Below are 22425 nucleotides of genomic sequence, written 5' to 3'. Positions count from 1 at the left end.
GCTCCGCCTCCTGTTCCGCCCTGGAGGGCTCCTGCGCCTCCTGTTCCGCCCTGGAGGGCTGTTAAGCCTCTTGCTCCGCCTCCTGTTCCGCCCTGGAGGGCTCCTGCGCCTCCTGTTCCGCCCTGGAGGGCTGTTAAGCCTCTTGCTCCGCCTCCTGTTCCGCCCTGGAGGGCTCCTGCGCCTCCTGTTCCGCCCTGGAGGGCTTCTACGCCTCCTTCTCTGCCCCGGTGGGTCGCTAAGCCTCCTGCTCCGCCCCAGAGGGCTGCTCCGCCTCCTGCTCCGCCTCCAGCTCCGCCCTGGAGGGCTTCTACGCCTCTTGCCCTGGCCCGGAGGGTCGTTAAGCCTCCTGCTCCGCCCCGGAGGGCTGCTCCGCCTCCTGCTCCGCCCTGGAGGGCTCCTAAGCCTCTTGCTCCACCTCGGAGGACTGCTCTGCCTCCAGCTCTGCTCTGGAGGGCCCTTTCCCCACCTGTTCTACCTCAGTCTCCTGGCCCCCCCCACCGCTCCCCCGGACTGTTTCTTCCTGTTGTTTTTTGGAGCGTCTGGAAGCCGCTCCTTGGGGGGGGGGCTATGTCACACCAGGCCAGCAGAGGGAGCCTTGCCCCTCACAGACTGTTGCTGCTCCCTCTGCTGCTTCGCTGGTTACTTCCTGTCTGTCCTCCATAAAAGCCAGCTTCACACACACTCACACTACGAAGTATTGATTTGCATTTGTGGACCTTACTGAGCATTTTCCCTGTTTGTTTTCCCTGTTTTCCTAGTCTTAGTCTTAGTCAGTTTATTCCTAGTCTTAGTCATAGTTTTCTAGTTTCTGGTTTTCATTTCATTGTTTACTTTGGACTGCTCACCCTGGATTTTGACCCACGCTTGTTTATTGGATTACGATATTGGAATTTCTCTGTTGTTGCTGTTCGCTGGTGATTTTCGACCCTGTCTGTTCGACCACGATCTTCGTAATAAAGCCTTGCATTTGGATTCCCACTCTCAGTCGTCCCGTTTGTAACAGTACCGTTTTTACACGGTTCTTAAAATTATATTACTAATTCTTACAACCCAGCTTACAAAATTACGTAACTGTTACGTAATTGCAACATAATCTGGTGACCAAACTTTGTGACGTTGCCAGTGTAACAGTGCGCTGTATAGGAAGGACGCAGTAGATAAAGATTATAAGTTTGACTGACTTTAATAAATTAAAACAAAGAGAATACAAACTAGGAGCAGGCTTAAACACAGGTATCACATTGTAGACTAGACAAACGAGAACTCAACAGGCAGGAATATAAATACAAAGGATAATTAGGAACACAGGTGTGAGGAATAATCAATTAACATAACAAGAACAGAAAACTGACCATATAAGGAAACACAGGAACTAGGGCTGGGGGGAAAACACGGAACATGGATGTGACAGCCAGTAAGTAACTGCGACGTCGTGGCAACGTTGTGGATCAATAGTGTTTTGCTGGTAATCAGTTGGTATTTTTTTATTATTATTTAATTTCTATTGGTGGACTTGCAGTAGTTTAGCCTAATTAATGACCTAAATTGCCCAAACTAATGTAAAGGCTGTTCCAACAGCTGTGAACGATGAATACACACTTGAAATGAATTCAGTTGATTTATTTTGAGAAAAACACAAATATAAACAGTAAAATACACTGAAATTATTAATGAGAACATAGCATATCCAGCAAAATATGAATAAAAGCATTCAAGACGTTCCGTGTTCACAATCATTATAAACAGATGTGCTATGCTAGCATAACATTAGCTACCAAACATTTCAGATAATTAAGGAAATATACAATAATCACAGAGGTATAAATATTAACAAATGTACTTTAAATAGACGGCGGATAATGTTACTTAATCAGTCTGACGCAGTTGTTGAACTTTTTTTGGTATAACTGACGAGAAATGGAGAGAAATGTCGGACGCCTTCTCTCCAGCAGCTGTGTCTGCGGTTGCTATGGTAACTCTCATCCGCCACCAGTACATAATTCACAAAAACATTACAAAAATGGTTTTAGCTTTTTTCTACAGAGTTTAAGTACTTTATTTTATACATTTACAAACATATTTATTTGTTATAAATCGTAAGACTCACCTCAGAAAGATGTATTGAAAGAGTCTCAGAAAGTGTATTTTCCTTTCTTGTGAACATCCTGTGCCTGCTGAGTGTCAGTTGTGGTCATAGGTTGTGGTGGAGGCGCGCTCGCACTATATAATAAGCTTTTTAAAATAACTTTCTTTATTAAACCTTTAAAGGAATTTTTCTTTTCTAAACAATTTTCTTACAAAAAACATTGATTTACAGGACATTTTTTAAATAGAGTCCAAGTGGATTTCTCTTAATGAAGAAAGTCATATATATGAGGGAATTATTGAGGAGTAAACCATGGGATAATTTTCATTTTTGGGTGAACTATCCCTTTAAGAAGAAATATGAGAATAAACTTTTTTCAAGACTTGAAATAAAAGAGGTTTAAGATGGTTTTGTATTTATTCAGATCATGTTGATCAAAATGATGCTTGTTTAACAATAGCTAGACTACAGTATGTTTAAACATGGCAAGCACAACTATATTCTAGGGAGCTATGAATAATGGCATGAACAGATGAACTTCACCCTGGGAAAATCTCTTTGAAAATATATCTGAACATCTTAAGGACAGTTTGTTGACTTCATAGCAGAAGCAATGTCAGAAAATGTTAGGCCCACACCTGACATCTGTCATCACAAAGTCAATGGAATGATAGCACTTGGGCACTCCACTTCATTTATTACTTTCGTACGTCTACAAGTCGTAACTGGAAATTTTACTTCTAGTTAATATTTTATTGAAAATGTTTTGTTTGAAGTCACTGTTGTGGTGATAATCGTTTTCTATAGTTCTAATGTAGTTGGTACTTGAAAATTTGCGTTGTGTACTGCAAATAATGTTGCTTCTTGTGACAAACTGCTTGTGTTGATACTATTTGGATAAAAGCATATGCTAAATAAATACATGCATATAATGTGAACTTTGATTTTCTAGGCACCATCAATAATCTAGAGAGCTACGACATTTAGGGCTTTATATGTAAGACATCCTTGTAGAAGTAAACATAGTCTTCTAGATCCATATGTGATCCTCTCTGTGAAATCCTGGCTAAAATCTAAATTATAAGATATTAGAAGCATTAAATTTTGATTTCAACCATTAATTTTACTAGTTAATTTTTAGTTAATTAATTTTTGACATGGCCTTAATCAATTTTAAACATATCAAGATTACATTTCCACAGAATGTTCTTCATCTTATGAATAATGATTTTATGTAAAAAAAGAAGAAAAAACAGTAATCAAACAAAAAATTACTTCAGCTGTCTTTTCACAATCAATGTCACTTACTGTATTTATGTTTTTCCCCCACTAAACTGAAATGTATTATGTAAAGTGATCTTGAGCTATTTAATATATAAATAAAACGTCTCCTTATGCATAGAGGTTTCTGGTCCAAGTAATAAAATACCTATCTTATGGATTTAACAGAAGGAACTGGTCATCCAAATGGTGAAATATACCATCTAGAGGAAATAGTGTAATAAATACTTAAATTAAAAATGATCTCCTCAAGTTGGTGGTTATCATTTTTTGAAACTTCAGCATAGAAAAATACAGTTTCAGGCACTATTTAGTAAGTGTTCAGTGAGCGTGACCTATTGTAAAACTTTTTTTTAATGTTCCACAGCAGTCAGTGAAGAATGATGGCATCTGTTAAACAACTGCTTTATAACACACTGGATGATCTGGAAGAAGAAACATTGAAGAGATTTAAGAGCTACTTAAGAGAAGATGGACCTATTCCAGCTTCTGTACTGGAGAAAGCAAATGCAACTGACACAGTGGATCAGATGCTGGATCGTTTTGGACCAGAGAGAGCTGTGAAGATCACGGTGAAAATCCTGAAAAAGATGAACCAGAACCATCTTGCTGAACAGTTAGAAAATAAACGCACAGAAGGTAATAAGAAAAAATAAGAATAAGAAAAAATAGCAATAAATCTCTTCATCGTGCTCTTTTAGTCAAGATCAGCTGTGCTCAGACTGAAGTCAGAGTTGATCTGAATACTGAAACAGATGCAAAACTAAATGCTAAAAAAAACTGTAAAAGCATATGTTGGATTAACTCAGTGGTTCCTAAACTGGGGTGACGCGGAGTTATAATAAGGGCGGTGCGGCAAGGCTAGTGTACAGTCAGCTGATTTTTATAGAGATTCGAAAAAGATAAACGGCCGAAACTATCTGCCTCACCAACCGGCAGTTTCAGCGCGCACTGCTCAATGTGTGATGCTCTGATCAGTATTCTGCTCTATGAATGTGCATTCCGTTGAGCTGCTCACAGCCCATATGAATGCTCCACTCGTGTACCGCTTATGCTCAACGAAAAAGCAAAGTCTGCTCAAATAACGCGCCGACAAAAAATGTCTATGTATACCTTTTCCTGTTTGCAATTGCACCACATACTGTGCTGTAACCATAGGCGGATTAACCATATGGGCAATTGGGCAAGTGCCTAGGGGCACCACGTCCAGGGGGGGCACCACGCAAATACATTTTCTCCGTTAAGACGTCTGTTTAGCCATGGCCTATATATACCCTTTCATCAGAACGTACTAAGTCAGTGGATGCGCGATCTATCGCCAGATTCGCACAAACTGCTTGAACACGTGGGCTTTTATTTTGACGCCTATTTATTACTTAACCAGATTCTAGGAGCATGCTGTGCGATGCGTCACGCAAATCCTGTCTCTTCAACTTAAATTAAAATGCCTCACTTATATACAGTATGTATGAATTTGCTACAGAGCATCAGCCTTGCACTTTCACGTTGTACTTTGCAGGCTGCAGCCGTTGGCAATCAAAAAAAGGGGCAGTATTTGTACGTTTTATTTTCCGTTTAAATCCTTATAAAACTATGTAGCTATATACAGTGCTTAACAAACATATTATCAAAAACTTTTTTAGAACTAAAAATTGTATAGTCATTTTATTAGGCAAATAACAAACGACTAAATTGTCTTTATTCACACATAATAACCAAAAAACTAATAACACAAATAAATAAATATATATTTTTTTGGATGCCTCCTTTGGCCTTGGTAAGAGCTTACATTCTTTCTGACATTGTTTTAATGCACTTTTCCACAGTCTCTGTTGTTACTGACATCCAAATGGAATCTTTATGCAATCTATCTTAAATTTTGTTATTCCGCAAAAAGGGGGGCCCGGCAGAAAAGGTTTGGGAACCACTGGATTAACTATAGATTCTGCACAAAGTTTACTTTACAAATCACATTAGCATTAGATTATTCAAGATTTGTAGTCATGTCCAGAATGATTGATCTCTTGCCAGGTGCTCTCCAACCTCATCAGGCATTATAGGAGAGACTAAGAGCTGTAATCCAAAACTATTGAATACAGTAAATGTGTGTCAATAATTCTGTAAAAATCAATTTTAATTTATTTAATTAAAGATTTAATCCCCAATTTCAATTGTTTTAGAGTTTTTTGGTTTTTTTAATGGTTTGTTTTTTGTGATCTTTTACATTAATTTTTGTTTATATTTGCCAAGGCCATGACTGTATATATAAATTCATGGGAAAGAATTTCCCACATAAAATGCCAAATCTTTTTATTCAACAGTAATTTATATATAACATGAGAAGTTTTTTTTCCCCTTTTTCATCATGTTTTATTCAATTTGATCAGTCTTTTTAACAGAGAACTTGATGCTGCATAAGTTTTTGGAAACTCACAAAATGAACATGAAGAAGAAAGCAAAAAGTATTTTTGAGGGCAGCAAAGAAAATGACACAGATCTCATGGCCATTTACACAGAACTGTTCATCACAGAGGGAGATATGGAAGATGTCAATCAGGAACATGAGATTCTGAAGATTGATGATGCTTTCAAGAGCAAAAAAAGACAGGACAAACCAATCAAATGCAATGATATATTTAATGAACTGAGGAAAAACAATGAGGAAAAGATTGTGCTTACCAAGGGAGTCGCTGGCATTGGAAAAACTGTCTCTGTGCACAAATTCATCCTGGACTGGGCAGAAGGAAACGCCAATCAGAACATAGACTGTGTGTTTCTGCTGCCATTCAGAGAGATAAACACTATTAAAGACAGAAATGTCAATCTCCATGAGTTCCTGCTGAAATTTTATCCTGAACTGAAGGACTTGGAGAAATCAAAGTTATATAGGGAATGTAAGCTAGCATTTATATTTGATGGACTTGATGAGAGTCGATTGCCATTGAACTTTAAAAGCGAAACATTGAACACTGTTGAGGAAAGAGCAACTGTAGATGTGCAGTTTACAAGTTTGGTCAAAGGAAATCTGCTTCCGTCAGCTCTAGTCTGGGTGACATCACGACCAGCAGCAGCCAATCAGATCCCTCCTCAGTATGTGGGTTTGTTTACAGAAGTGCAAGGATTCACGGACCAACAGAAGGAAGAGTACTTTAGAAAGAGAATCACAGATGAAAATCTGGTCTCCAGAATCATCTCACACATTAAGATGTCTAGTAGTCTCTACATCATGTGCCACATTCCTGTGTTCTGCTGGATAACGGCCACAGTACTTAAAAATATTCTAATCAAGAACAATGCAGAGAACATCAGCACAACACTCACTGAAATGTACATTCACTTCCTGCGGATACAGATGAACTTAAAGAGTCAGAAGTATGATGAACGAGAAGAAAGTGAACATTTAGAGCATTTACAATTAAATAGGGAGATGATTTTGAAGTTAGCCAAGTTAGCATTTAAACAGCTGAAGAAGAAAAACATTGTGTTCTATGAAAGAGATCTGAAAGAATGTGGTATTGATGTGAGTAAAAACACTGAGTTTACAGGAATGATTGCTGAAATCTTTAAGATGGAAGATGGACTTTATAAGACAAAGGTCATCTGCTTTGTGCATCTGAGTGTTCAAGAGTTCTTCGCAGCAGTTCATGTGTTTGTCTGCTACCTGAACAAGAACAAGCGAGAGCTTTGTTTTTTCTTTGAAGATTCACAAACTACAGCCATACAAAAGCTTAAATTCTTTATAAGAAAATTGAAATTTCGTGATTTAATAATGAGAGCCACTGATAAAGCAATACAGAGTAAGAGAGGACATCTGGACCTGTTCCTGCGGTTTCTCATGGGAATATCACTGGAATCCAGTCAATATCTGCTCAAAGGCCTGATCACACACACTAAAGACACCACAAAGAGCATCAGACAAACAGCTGAATACATTAAACAAGTTCAAAACAGGAATATCACAGATGAAGCTTCAATCAACCTATTCTACTGCTTACTTGAGCTCAAAGATCATTCATTATACAATGAAATCCTTAGTTACCTCGGTTCAGATGAACACCCAGGAAGAGACCTCTCATCTTCAATGTGCACAGTGCTGACCTACATACTGCTGATGTCAGAGAAGGTGCTGGATGAGTTCAACCCAAAGAGGTTCACATCATCACAAGCAGACAACAGGAGACTCATTCCAGCTGTGAGATGCTGCAAAAAAGCGCTGTGAGTAATTTCAGTGCCTGCTGTTCAATTAAACTTTTTTCGTTGTACATCACTGAAAAAATAAATCTCAAAATACTATGTGAAATATTTTCCCTGATTATAAAGAGTACAATAAGTTATTGCCAAAAAATTCACTATAGAATCTGGCTAAACATTCTGTTCTGGCAGGTTTGACAGCTGTGGTTTTAATGAAACATGCTGTGAAACTGTGTCTTCTGCTCTACAATCATCAAACTCCCATCTGACAGAGCTGGACCTCAGTAGCAATCACCTGCAGGATTCAGGAGTGAAGCTGATTTATGATGGACTAAAGAGTCCACACTGTCAACTGAACATACTGAGGTTTGACATTCACTTTCACTGAATCACTATATGTATAAATATATGGATAAATAGGTGTGTCATAACTGTAGCTATACTATAGTTAACTATAGCAGATATAGCAGATACTATGCATCAGTTGTGATGAAGATGAGCTCACTAGCTCGCCTTCGGGGAAAAAATGTAAGTCCGTGAAGGACGTAAATATGATGGCTTACTCACAGAAGCACTTTCATGCAAGGTGAAATTTATTTACAGTGCCAGAAAGTTCATCCACAGTAAAGAATATATACAAATGCACACAACAAATGACAAAAATCTAAAGTACCAAAGGAACAACAAAAAGGGAAATAAACCAGAAAATAATCCAACAACGTTAAATACAGGCAATAAACAGGTATCCACACTATACTAAGGGTGTTTTGGGTTTGCTCGAGGCACCGCAGTAGCACTCTTGCGTCGACTTGGTAAACAAATAATGTCTTTGTCAATGTCCGCCCCTTTCTGGACCATACCCTTCATAGATAAGAGTATAACATTTAACATACACACCAGTACCACATCTACTTAACTTCTGTTATAATTACAAAAAATAATATATTTCCGCCTTTTATATATAATAATTAGGGCCGGGACTCAATTAAAAATATTAATCTAATTAATTAGAGGCTTTGTAATTAATTAATCGAAATTAATCGCATTTTAATCACATATAAATATTTGACCTGAGAACAGTGAGAACATAAATAAAAAACCCACAAAAAATAAAGAATTTTTTTTTAAATTTTATGAGAAGTACTTATACCCTGTGTGAACAAAGTCAGGAAATTTGAGTCCAAGGCGATAACATTAACTAGTATTTTTGGGAAAATTTGTCAATTTGACCCGAACACAACCAGACGGTTAATTAAGTGCTTAAAACCAACCTTTATTGGTCATTAATCGCATTAGTATTTAGTTTTTAAAAAAAAACAAATACATGAAGCCTATGCGCAAAATTACACATAACCACAAAAAAAGTAAATAGCGTAATGCTGTCAATATGTAATGCATACAAATACTTATTAGATCATATTGTTAAAATACATCAGTTAAGATTAGGTGTAGGCTTACAGTTAGGCTTTGAGGGGAGGGGATATTCAGTTTATACAGTATAAAAATAACTATCTCTATAGAATGTTCCCATAAAACATAAAAACTCAATGTGGGTGTCATGATTTCTGAGAGAGGACTCAAATGCAGAATGTTAGTGATGGTAATTTATTGAACAGACGTCAAAGACAAGAGATGGTGAGGAAGAGGGGGGTGAATACAGTCCAAACAATAGGCAGGGAGAACACTTGTAGACAGGCTGACGGTGAGGATGACAACTGAGTCCGGGCTACAATCCAGTAGTGAGCAGAACTGGCAAGAAGCTGGAAGTTAGCAGCTGGGCCAGACCGGAACCTGAGTGGAAGTGACTCCACAGTAGAGATCTCACAGGTAATGCTCACATCTAGCAGAGAGGGCAGACCAGGAGCACCGTCAGCAGGACAGGACAGGGCTGGACTGGACAAAAGACAACAAACAACTTGACAGAGATTAAACAGAAAATATAATAGCAGACACACAGTGACTAGATCGCTGAACACAGAGGTAGAATACACACAATGAACTGGCGAAGACTAGAGGGAAGGTGCACACTTATAAAGGGGACAGGATACATGAGGACCAGGTGCAGACAAGAAGTAAATGAGGACATAAACAAGACAGCCAGGTGACAACACTCAGCTAAACAAGAGGGCGTGGCAACAGGTAACAAGGAGGTGGGACAAGAGGAGCACATGGCAGACAACAACAAAGACAAAGCCATGTGCTCAAACACAGCACAAACAAAGACACATTAAACAGAGACAAAACAGACATGACTGTCAGGGGTGATCCCTGACAGTACCCCCTCTCCAAAGGACGCCTCCAGGCGTCCAAACCGGGCAACATCACCGGAGGCACCAACTGGGGGGGTGGGCGGGTAGTGAACATGGGAGTCCCAAATGGACCAGGAACAACAGAGGGAGGGAAGGGGTGGGTGGGAACAGGACCAGGTAAAAATGTTCATAGCTGACCAGGGAGGTCCTGGCCTAGGGGAACCTATACTAGGAGACACAGATGGTGGGAAGGGAGGGGTGGGGACTGGCCTGACTGGTCTGGGCCTCCAACTAGACTGGGTGACAGGGGTAGAAACAGACACAGGAGCAGGCTCAGGGGCTGGAGCCGACACTGGAGCGGACTCAGGGACGCCCTCCAGGGCAACAACAACTGACATAGGGCCAGAAACGGAAACGCCCTCCGGGACTACAGAAACTGGCCTAGGGGCTGAATCCAAGAGCTCAGGCTTGGTGGCCATCCTGGCCTGGAGTTCAGGAACGGCGGCCAGTTTGGCTAGGGATTTAGGCTTGACCGCCCTCCTGGGAGTAGACTCTGGATGCTCGGGCGAGACGTGACTCGGCTCAGGCTTGACGTGACTTAGCTCGGGTGAGACATGACTTGGTTTCGATGGGACTGACGTAACTTGACTTGACATTAAAGGAACAACAGTGACTAGTCTTGACTTCGAGGGAATAGCCGTGATTTGACTTGACTTCCAGGGAACAGCTTTCTCTAGGGTAGGCTTGGGAACAGCGTCCTCTGGAGCGGACTGGATAACTACGCCTTCTGGGGCTGACTCGGGAACTGCGCCCTCTGGTGCGGACTCGGGAACTGCCCTCTCAGGGGCGGACTCGGAGACTGCGCCCTCCGGGGCGGACTCGGGAATTGAGCCCTTTGGAGCAGATTTGGGAGCTGCGCCCTCCGGGGCGGACTCGGGAGCTGCGCCCTCCGGGGCGGACTCGGGAACTGCGCCCTCCGGGGCGGACTCGGGAACTGCGCCCTCCGGGGCGGATTCGGGAGCTGCACTCTCTGGAACAGATTCAGGCACTGCGCCCTCCGGGGCGGACTCGAGAACTGCGCTCTCTGGAGCGGATTCGGGTACTGCGCCCTCCGGGGCGGACTCGGGAACTGCGCTCTCTGGAGCGAATTCGGGGGCCCTACTCTCTGGAGCGGACTCAGGAACGTCATACTTGATGGCCACTGCAAGGGTGGCAAGAATCTCCTTTGCGGAACGGAGTAAGCTGGTCAGAGTGTCAGAAAAGGCCTCAGCAGCTAAATCAACAGGCTGCTTGGGTAAGACCTCCATGGCTGTGACTGGGAGAGCGGGGTGCTCGGAGATGGCCTCCGTGGCCATAACGGGCTGACTGATAGCCTCTGGAATGGCCTCCATGGCCAATATATTAAGAGCAGGCCGCTCAGGAACAGCATCTGGGGTCACTACAGGAACAGCTGACAACTCTGAGACGGCCTCCTTGACCATAACGGGCTGAGTGAGAGCCGCTGGAATGATCCTCGAGGCCAGCGCTTTGAGAGTAGACCGTTCAGGAATGGTGTCTGAAGACAAGGCTTTAACAGAAAGCTCTGTTGACTTTACATGACTTGCAGGGACAGCTTTGGACTTGATATGACTGGTGGGGATGGGTCCGTAGAAGTTATTGGGAGAGTAGATGGTATGGAACTGGCCTCCGTGGCCAATACTGGTGAGGTGAAAGTCACTGCACTGGCCTCCGTGGCCATGACAGGAGGAGCAACCAGCTCAGGAAGAGCTTCTGGGGACACAACACGGCAGGCAGTATCGTTTTCAGTGGATGAGACATGACAGGGGTGCACACAATCTGTGGGAATGGTTGGACTCTTTGGCATAGTCTCAATGGGTGAAACAGGGAGAGAATTAGACGGTACAACACCAGCCTTTCTCTTCTTGCGTCTATGACGTGTCTCAACAGAGTGCTGGGTCGCTTCTGTAGTATCTGTAGCGGACTTGACCAACACAGGGAGAGAGGTAGAGAGCCCGATTGACTCAGCGGAGATAGGAGATGACTTGGTTGATTGTGACAGGGAGGAAACAGACCCTACAGTCTGAGGGATGAAACTAGACTTGACAGATCCTAGAATGACAGAAGTGCGCTCAGTAGACACTAGTAAACTAGAGGTTGGCTTGGCAGATTCAGAGATACTTGGTGCATACTTCATTGACTGAGTGATGACTGAATCGGGGGTGGCAGGAATCAACTCTGGCTTAGTGTTGACTGGAACAGACTGAATAGCTGTCAATTTAGCCATCTTGGAAATGTCTGATTCAATGAGGATAGATCTCGGAATGACTGGAGTGGACCTGACTGGATCTGGAGTGACGGGAGGAGGACTGGCTGGCTCCAGTGTGACTGGAACGGGCTTGAATGGATCAGGAGCGATTGGAGCATGTCTGGTTGGCTCCGGAGTGACTGGAATGGGCTTTAATGGATCAGGAGCGATTGGAGCATCTCTGGCAGGCTCTAGTGTGACTGGAACACCGTTGACTAGATCCAGGGAGGTTAGAACAGGCTTGACTGGCCTTGGAGTGTCTGGAACGAGCTTGACTGGATCGGCTTCGATTGTCTCCGGGATGACAGAAAGGGGCTTGAATGGATCATCATCGTTATCGTCTACTGAAGCTGGCCTGGTAAAGGCCTCCTTGGTCATAACAGAATGGGCTGATGGAGTCCTAAAGGACACGAAACCACTAAAAAGTGGTCTAGAAAATATCACTGGGTGGGAGATCTCTGGGTCCAGAGACAACTCTGCATGGGCCTTTCCTCCATTCTGTTTAAGATAGATTGAAGTGAGCTCGTCCTCCTCTGTAGTATCTGCAGCTAACTCAGCCGAGTCTGGAGGAATAACAGTGAGCTCGGTCGACTCAGAAGTGTCTGAAACAAACCCAGCAGACTTACACCTGACAGGAACAGACTTGATAGGGTGAGACTTGGCTGGCTCAAGGTTGACAGGGAAGGTGTCAGAGTCACTGATGGATGCAGCAGACTGAGCCCTCTTCCTTCTGGCCCTTCGCTTCTGAGTTGGAGTTAGAAGTGGATCTTGATCTTGACTTGGCAAGGGAAGTGGGGTAGAGTGGTTGCTGCATGCTGGGCTAGGTGGTGGAGGTGGCATTCCCCACTGTATGCGATGACCAACATACTTGGAGAAATTCCAATAGTTTAAAAACTTGAGGTTGTCCATCTCCCACTTAGGTACCGGGTCATCCAAGCAGGCATTGAATATGTCCTTGAGGGTGATGTCATCATAATCAAGGCCTCTGGACATTGTCCAGAAGTGCTGGGTGAATGCTCCGATCTCCCAGCCCTGTTGTCGTAGAACTGCAAGGCCCCGCTGGCGAGCGAGCCTTTCTTGAGTATTGGTGGGTGGCAGGATTCTGATGCTCATTCTGCTGAGTCCAGTGTGGCCAGTTCATTCTGTCATGATTTCTGAGAGAGGACTCAAATGCAGAATGTTAGTGATGGTAATTTATTGAACAGACGTCAAAGACAAGAGATGGTGAGGAAGAGGGGGGTGAATACAGTCCAAACAATAGGCAGGGAGAACACTTGTAGACAGGCTGACGGTGAGGATGACAACTGAGTCCGGGCTACAATCCAGTAGTGAGCAGAACTGGCAAGAAGCTGGAAGTTAGCAGCTGGGCCAGACCGGAACCTGAGTGGAAGTGACTCCACAGTAGAGATCTCACAGGTAATGCTCACATCTAGCAGAGAGGGCAGACCAGGAGCACCGTCAGCAGGACAGGACAGGGCTGGACTGGACAAAAGACAACAAACAACTTGACAGAGATTAAACAGAAAATATAATAGCAGACACACAGTGACTAGATCGCTGAACACAGAGGTAGAATACACACAATGAACTGGCGAAGACTAGAGGGAAGGTGCACACTTATAAAGGGGACAGGATACATGAGGACCAGGTGCAGACAAGAAGTAAATGAGGACATAAACAAGACAGCCAGGTGACAACACTCAGCTAAACAAGAGGGCGTGGCAACAGGTAACAAGGAGGTGGGACAAGAGGAGCACATGGCAGACAACAACAAAGACAAAGCCATGTGCTCAAACACAGCACAAACAAAGACACATTAAACAGAGACAAAACAGACATGACTGTCAGGGGTGATCCCTGACAGTGGGTTTTTATGTTTAAGTATTTGTATTTGTAAACATTTCAAGGAACACTAAATATCAATGCAATTAATGTCCAATAAAGGCTGGTTTAAAATACTTATTATATGACATTATTAGGTTTTCTGTGGCCTAAAGTGAGAACAATCTGTGGATAATGAATTGTCAACAAAGCATTATCTAACTCTTTAAATATGAGTAATCTGTAAAATGGTAATTACAGTGCCATCAATGATGAACTCACAATTTCTATATATTCTTTCAATGTCTATATTCTTTTAACTACAATTTATAAACTACTAATGAACTATAATAGGTTTGAAATTATTTAAAAGTGCTTTGTTTATGTATACCTATTATAAAGTGCTATTTGGTACAAACATGCACTGCCGAAATAACCTGATAAATTCACATTAATATGGCTGTTTGTTTTGTTTGTTTCACAGGCTGTATGGGTGTCATCTCACTGCTCAGTCCTGTGAAAGTTTGTCTTCAGCTTTACAGTCCTCAAACTCTGTCCTGAGAGAGCTGGATCTGAGTAATAATGACCTTCAGGATCCTGGAGTGAAGCATCTTTCTGATGGACTGAAGAGACCAAACTCTAAGCTGGAGATGTTGAGGTTTCAGTTTAAAATACTTGATTATTCATTCATTTCTTTATAAAAAAAATAATTAACTAATAAAATAAATGACACTGTTGAGATTAATTCTGTGTGCAATTACTGTGTTCTTGTTCAGATTTCCCGTATGTAATCTCACTGCATTGTCTTGTGGGAGTTTGTCATCAGTTTTGAAATCCTCAAACTCTGTCCTGAGACAACTTGACCTGAGTAACAATGACCTGCAGGATTCTGGAGTGATGCTTCTTTCTGATGGACTGAAGAGTCCAAATTGTCCGATAGAGATACTGAGGTAACTGGTTTTCCATAAAATTATTAACAAAATGCTACTCATACGGTAATCAGGGTGTAAGCCAAATGTGGTTTCAGAAAATGTGGCCCAGGTATATTAAAATGTTTCTGGGCCAGTTTTGGCAAAGATATGGTACAGTAAACACTTGCTAATGTGGACGTGAGCCTAAAGTTGCCCACATTTAAATGACAAATATTGCAAATAATAATAACAATTAGGGCCACTTTTGGCAAATATAAAGCAGTCAACATTGACTAATCAGTGTGCAAGCCTAAATTGTCCTACCCTCGAAATACAGAGGTCTCGTGAGAGCACAATTTGAATTGTCTCTGCAAGACACTCTGGCATCGAGCAATGATGCACGTTACTGCATTACGTAAAGAGTTCTGGGAACCAATCAAATCGGTGTATCTGATGTAGGCGGGCCAGAGGCGAGCTAAGCTGATGAGGACAGTGCTGCGACAACCGGAATCATTTAGTAAACATTGAATGATGGCTACAGATGAACACAAGTTGTTTGAAACGGCTTTGGCCACTACAATGAACGGGTTAGACTTGGCTTTTCATAAAAGAGGAACAGAAAACCACGCTCGAATCGTTACTTTGCAAGAAGGACATTTTTGCTGTTTTGCCGACTGGATTCGGCTGGAGTTTAATCTATCAGTTAGCTCCGCTGGTGGCTAAGCGTATGGGGCTTAGTGAAAACCCACTGATTGGTCGTAGCATTATCCAATTGCGTGCAGTGAGAGTTTCAGATGCATGCTTGGTGCCGCCCCTCGAGTTATGCCCTTTTCATTGCTCGATGCCAGACCCATCTTAATAGATTAGGGTCTGGATTTTTTCCAGGCTAAAATTGTCCCACATTGACATGGCAAGTATGCCCCAAATAATGTGTTGGGCGTTTGAATTTGATCAATTCCTAATTCCGATTCTAATAAAAAAAATCCATTAAAAATGTTTTAAGTCAAACATTTAGATGTTTTTATTCTTTCTTTAACCTATGGTTTTACAAAAATAAAAATAAAAAAAATAACTAGACTAATATATATTTCAGACATTAAATTGTTAAAGACAAATAATATGAAAATAAGAACAAACAAATCAATTAACAATAGCATAAATAAATAAAACTGAACAAATGTCAGGTACAGAAATTGAAATCAAAAGTTTAAAAGCACTGCATAATATTCTTTTAAAAAATAAACTAAAATATTAATTAATCCTCATTGCATTTATGAATTTTCTTTTGCTCTTTGATTAACATTAATGACAGGCGGCTGTCTCTTTAACACCGAACACAGATCTAAAAATACTCTTACACATGCGTTTTCTTTCTCAAATTGTCAATAAATGTGAAAGATAAGTCAGTTCTGGCCCAAAACAACCTTTTCTGCAGTGAAAATACACAGAACTGTTTGAGAACAGACACAGGTCGGGAACCCGCAATAAGACCGCTGTTCTTCATGTTTGCGCCTCAGATGTTTGTGCTGCACACAAACAGTGCACAAGTTCTTTTTTTTTTCTTCTTGTACTTAAATAGTTTAAAAAATACATTAGAATGCGAATGCAGTAATCGTTAGGTGGAATCGAAATGCACGTGTCTCATCAAATACCGGTTACTGGAAATTTGGAACAGGATCAAAAATTAAACCTATTCTCGATACCCAGCCCTACCCATATATCATAAAACAAATGAAGGCCAATTCTGGTTTGGATGTAGCACTTGACACTTGTTAATTGAGATGTATTTTTAATTGTAAATATGGCCTAAATATTTTAATAGAATTTGGCTACTTTAAGTAGGATCCAACACAGTTAACTGATTCAGGCTGATCTGGCTATGAGTCTTAAGAAACATGTTAAAACATGTTTTAATGGTATTTTTTTTATATGTGTACTGTGCAGCATAAAACAGAAGTGCACTATAATGAACTTACAGACTTACTGCGTAGGTAGAGTCTGAGCACGACGCATTTTAGGTTCAAAGTCTTGGAATGTGTCTTTGGATATTTATTACATTTGAATTGCTGCTTGTGTAAAAATTTGGGTCGGGATAATAGGACACATTTCTGGATGAATTTATTAGAAAATTTTGTGAAGATTTTCCTCTATAATATTTTGTGTATTGTTGATGCATAACTCACTTAATGCTTAGTGTGGCCTAGATAGTGTATGTTTATTTTTTATGCTTTATTTTTGCATTTAAAATTAAGATTTACAATTTACAATGATTAGGGGAAATATTTGTTTTTTCCTGATAATAGTAAATAGGCACAAAATTATCTTTTTTGTGACCAGCTGTTTTTACTAAATAATCAGTTCGATATTAATAAGAACAACAAACACTAATTTGATGAGGACTATTGTATGTTTTTGTAGGTTGTCTGGCTGTATGGTGACACAGAAAGGCTGTCATTATTTGTCTTCAGCTCTGAGTTCAAACCCCTCATACCCGAGAGAGCTGGATCTGAGCTACAATCACCCAGGAGATTCAGGACTCATGTTGCTTTCTGAAAAACTGGAGGATCCAAACTGCTCACTGGACAAACTCAAGTATGTCAAGCAGTTTTCGGGTTTACTGTTTAAACTTTTCAGTGTCTCTGTATATCTTTACGAGTATAGGAGTTTTTAGAGAATGCAACAATATAAAGGAAACAATATATTGCAAACAATATAAAATCTTAACTAAGCTGTTTAGACAAAAAAACACATCACACAGACCCACAATCAATCCGTTCCCACGGGTTTTAAATGTACTTATGGATTTGTGGCTCCACCAAATGCATTGTATTGCATTTATTAAACTTTATTTCTCATAGTATATGAGACCATGGAACACTGACAAAACAGACTTTTTAGCGTTTATATTATATTACAGTTTTTCTCAATTGCTAAAACACTAAACCCCATTGGCTGAACAAAGTTCTCAGTTGCCTGACCTCATTTAGCTAATTGCACAGTCTGTTGTCAATACCTTAAACCATTTCTCATTTTAAAACACAATTTTCAAATCAAACTTAGACTTTTCAGCAAAACTCTAAACACTTTCTCATTCTCAAAACACATTATGCACTCTAATACACATATCATCCATACTGGTAAACACAAGTGGTAACAATCAAATACAAAAAAAGAACTTATGTCATTGATTAAACACAACCACTCAAAATTGATATTACTGTAACTTTTTCAAATGATGTGACACAACCAATATAAGCCAGTTCAGGTTGTAACAGAGTGTTGAAGATGGGAAGGAGAAAGTCTGAGAATGGATAGAAGAAACAATGTGAGAGGACGAGTGCTTATGCGAGGTGGGTGACGAGGAAGAGGAGGAGAAGGGTAAGAAAGAGGAGGAGGAGGAAGAGGGCAAGAAAGAGGAAGAGGAGATGGAAGAGGAAGAGGAGGAGGGCAAGAAAGATTGTATTTGTATAGGTGAGGAATCACAGTGCTTGATTTTGAGCACAGGTAAAACTGTTTTGAGGCAAAAAGTTCCATTTTGCAAGAGGAGTAAGAGGTTTTGTAAATGGTGCTTGAAGATGAGGTTTTGTGTTTAATGCTTTCAGAAAATGGAGCAAGGTTTCAGAAATTGTGTTTTAGCAATTGAGAAAAACTGTAATCATTAACAGATTAGCTGCTAAAACACCACACCTGTGTTTTATCCCATTGGTTATTCATGTAAAATAAACGCTAAAAAGAAGAATGTAAAAAGAAGAATGTTTTGTAAGTGTGGACTATGCATGGTACCAAAATAAAATAATAAGTGAAGAGCGCTGCTTAAACAGCTTTGCTTTATCTAATAATATTTAACGAGTTCCCTCTTACAGATAATGAACTGAGTGAAAGGTTGAGCGTATTTGGCGTGCTGTCCGGGAGAGGGCCTCGAGCTCGGTAGCCATTCCCGAGCCCAGGGCTCTCCCCCGCCCAGGGGGAGGGGTCCGAGCTCAGCATTGGCCCGAACCCTATAAGCGCTCCCCCCTTTTTGGGAAAAAGGTGAGGAGACGGGGTGGAGGAGGGCCTTTGATGAAACAAGAGATAGTGAAGGTAGGAATGTTGTGATATTTATAGGGATTTCCTGGGTTGATTGGATAAGGGGAATGATTGCTGATGGTGAACCAGCCGTGTTAATTATCTGAGCGAGCTCCTCCCTAAATTTGTTCAGAAAACATCACTTTTCAAAATATAAAATTGCCTGAATTAAAAAAAAAAAAAAAAAAACGAGTTTTGGAGAGGAGAAGAAAGCAATACAAAACAAATAATGTACAGGTTATGTTGTCATTCCTTTGCTCTCAAACTAAATGCAATGTAATATATTACATATTTAATAATTACATTAACAGTGATGCATGCATCTAACTCTGAGTGAAAAGATTATCATAAAATCGCCAAAATGAGTCTACATGTTAAGAATGAACAAACACATTTGTGCACTCATTTATTTAGCCTATAAATTAAAATAATAATTACTATTTTAAGTATTATGACGTAAACAGCTTATACTACTGTTTCTACTTATCGGGGCCACAAATCTGTGAGTACAGTTTAAAAAACGTGGGAACATATTGCTAAAGCGTGCGCACGGATTATGAATTTGTCGGTACGGATTCAAAATCCCAGGGATATGTTTTACAAAATCTGAGCGCACGGATTGGAAATTCGTGGGTACGGTTTGTTAATCCGTGGGCATGATTTATTAAACCGAGGGAACAGTTTAAGAATTTGTGAGTACAGTTTATAAACTGAGGGAACGAATTGCAAAACCGTCCCCACGGATTAATTAGTTTTCTTCTACAGGTCACGTAAGGGGCTCCGTAGGTTTTAAATAAATTTTTAAATAAAAATCTATGATATAAGCCCACGAGATAACTGTATGATTAGGTTTACATTAATGGCAAGTTAGCTAATAAGCTAACTGTCTGTATAAGTAATGTTTCATTATCAAACTTACTGATAACAGCTTTCAAGTAATTTTTATACTTTTGGTATGTGATGTTTATGTAATTCGTTTAATTGCAGAATTACTATGCGTAAGGAATAATTGACATTGAATTCTTCGAAAATGATGCACACCCGAGTGGTTACACCGTGGGTGTGCATTATTTTTGGAGAATTCAATGGACCGAAGTCACTATATGGCATGTGTGTTAATATACCAGACTTACTTTGACAGATGCTGTTATTTTCATAGACTTAATAATTTCCCCGTATCAGGAGTGACACCAATATTTCCAGAGGGATGGAGGGCTGCTCAGTCAATTTCATGACATGCCTTGACAATGTTAAATCACTTAACCACCTTGTGTACTTGGAAACAACATAGCAACAGCCTAGACACCACCCCAATCACCTTAGCAACTGCATAGCAACACTCTAGAAACCACCCAAAACATGTTATCGACATCATTGCCACCACCCCATGACCCTGGCCACTACATAACATATTCTGGTTGGTTGCTATGTAGTTGCCAGGGAACTTGGGTGGTTGTTATGCAGTTGCTAAGATACTTAGGGTGGTGGCTAGACTGTTCCAATGTTGTTGCCAGGGTACTTGGGTGGTTTCTATGCAGTTGCTATCGACATCATTGAAACCACCCAAGTACCCAGGCAACTACATAGCAACAGTCTAGCAACCACCCCAAGTACCTTAGCAACTGCATAGCAACAGTTTGTTGACTGATTGAATGTGTCTCTGTTTGTTTTGTAGTGTGGATCATGGAGGAGAATCCAGGATTACAGCAGGACTGAAGAAATGTACGTCTACACACACACACACACACACACACACACACAGACACAGACACACACACACACACACACACACACACACACACACACACACACACACACACATGGGTTTACATGTTTTATGGGGACATTCCATAGGCGTAATGGTTTTTATACTGTACAAACCGTACTTTCTATCGCCCTACACCTACCCTATACCTAAACCTAGCCCTCACAGGAGATTGTGCATACTTTTACCTCATCAAAAAAACTCATTTTGCATGATTTATAAGCCTGTTTCCTCATGGGGACCTGAGAAATGTCCACACAAGGTCAAAATCTACTGGTTTTCCTATCCTTGTGGGGACATTTGGTCCCCACAACGTGATGAATACCAGGTACACACACACACACACACACACACACACACACACACACACACACACACACACACACACACACACACACACAGCTGTAGTGATTGTTGTTGTTGTAAATGTCTCTATTCTTGTGTTCAGATGCCTGTTTTCTCACACTGGATCCAAACACAGCAAACACTGAACTCAGTCTGTCTCAGGAGAACAGAAGGGTGACACATGTGGACAAGAAACAGTCATATCCTGATCATCCAGACAGATTTTATGTGTATCCTCAGGTGTTGTGTAGAGAGAGTGTGTGTGGACGCTGTTACTGGGAGATTGAGTGGAGTGGAGATAATGGTGTGTTTCTATCAGTGTCATATGAGAGCATCGGCAGGAAGGGATCAGGTCTTGAGTGTTGGTTTGGACGTAATGATCAGTCCTGGAGTTTGATCTGCTCTCGCTCCAGATACACATTCATACACAATGACAAAGTGACTGATCTCCCTGTGAAGCCCATCATCAGCAGAACAAGAGTGAATGGCTTTATTAGTAAAGTAGGAGTGTATGTGGATGAGAGTGCAGGAACTCTGTCCTTCTACAGCATCTCTGACACAAAGAGCCTCATCCACACAGTCCAGACCACATTCACTCAGATGCTCTATCCTGGGTTTGGAGTTTGGTCTGGATCATCAGTGAAACTGTGTTGATGAATCAGAACACAATGACGAGAGATTCTACCCATAATGCTTTGAGCTGCATGATGTTATAGAGCAGTGGTTCTCAACCTTTTTTGGTCCAGCGCCCCCCTACCCATTATTCAGGTCCCTCACCGCCCCCCATCAAATAAATCAGTCTAATTGCCCTCAATGAAAATGAAAATTGATTGTTATTAGTATTTTGTGTTTATAATAGGACTGTTATTATATTTATAGCAATTCAAATGTATGGGGTCATTACAATTTTTACGAAATTAATTTAAGGACGCATTGAATTGATCATTTTTTTACAGTAAATTATATATATATATATAAAAAAACATTAATAACATTCATTTGCAGTTTTTAAGCAAATTGGTGATTTTCATTGCTAGAGCTTCAGTGTTTTTGTGATGCTTTGCCCCAAATTTAAAAATACTAAATAAAAATTCCTGTTTAGAACATATCCAAAAGGACATTTTTACATAAGTGATTTTAGTTTGTTCTTCCATTTCTGGAACTCTTGAACATCCTTTTTACCGCTGTGGTATGTTTGGATATTTTCAATTAGCTTTCAGTAAAAAAAAAAACTGCTTTTTGAGAATATATTGAATTCCCTTTTTTCTGAGATAGTAGACATGGTTAATTTTGTGGGTAATACCACATTTACACATGCAAATGGAAGAAATGTAAACTCTACTTTACTATATTTCACAATTTTTAGAATATTTAAAAGTTTGCTTACAAATACCTTAAAGAAAACT

The 22425-nt window shown here is 40.6% G+C and overlaps 1 protein-coding gene across 1 annotated transcript; it reads left to right on the top strand.

The window, feature by feature from the left end:
* The first annotated feature begins 3750 nt into the window (after positions 1 to 3750).
* Positions 3751 to 21673, top strand: LOC141326019 (NACHT, LRR and PYD domains-containing protein 3-like). Its single transcript, XM_073834728.1, has 8 exons — positions 3751 to 4006; positions 5755 to 7582; positions 7751 to 7924; positions 14418 to 14591; positions 14710 to 14883; positions 17263 to 17436; positions 20585 to 20631; positions 21123 to 21673. Exons 1-8 carry the CDS (start codon positions 3751 to 3753, stop codon positions 21671 to 21673), a joined length of 3378 nt encoding a protein of 1125 aa, XP_073690829.1.
* The last annotated feature ends 752 nt before the right edge of the window (positions 21674 to 22425 follow it).

Source organism: Garra rufa, chromosome 2 (assembly GCF_049309525.1).
Source record: "Garra rufa chromosome 2, GarRuf1.0, whole genome shotgun sequence".
NCBI lineage: Eukaryota > Metazoa > Chordata > Actinopteri > Cypriniformes > Cyprinidae > Garra > Garra rufa.
The sequence above is the reverse complement of the archived record's forward strand: the minus strand, read 5'-3'. Positions and strand labels throughout refer to the sequence as shown.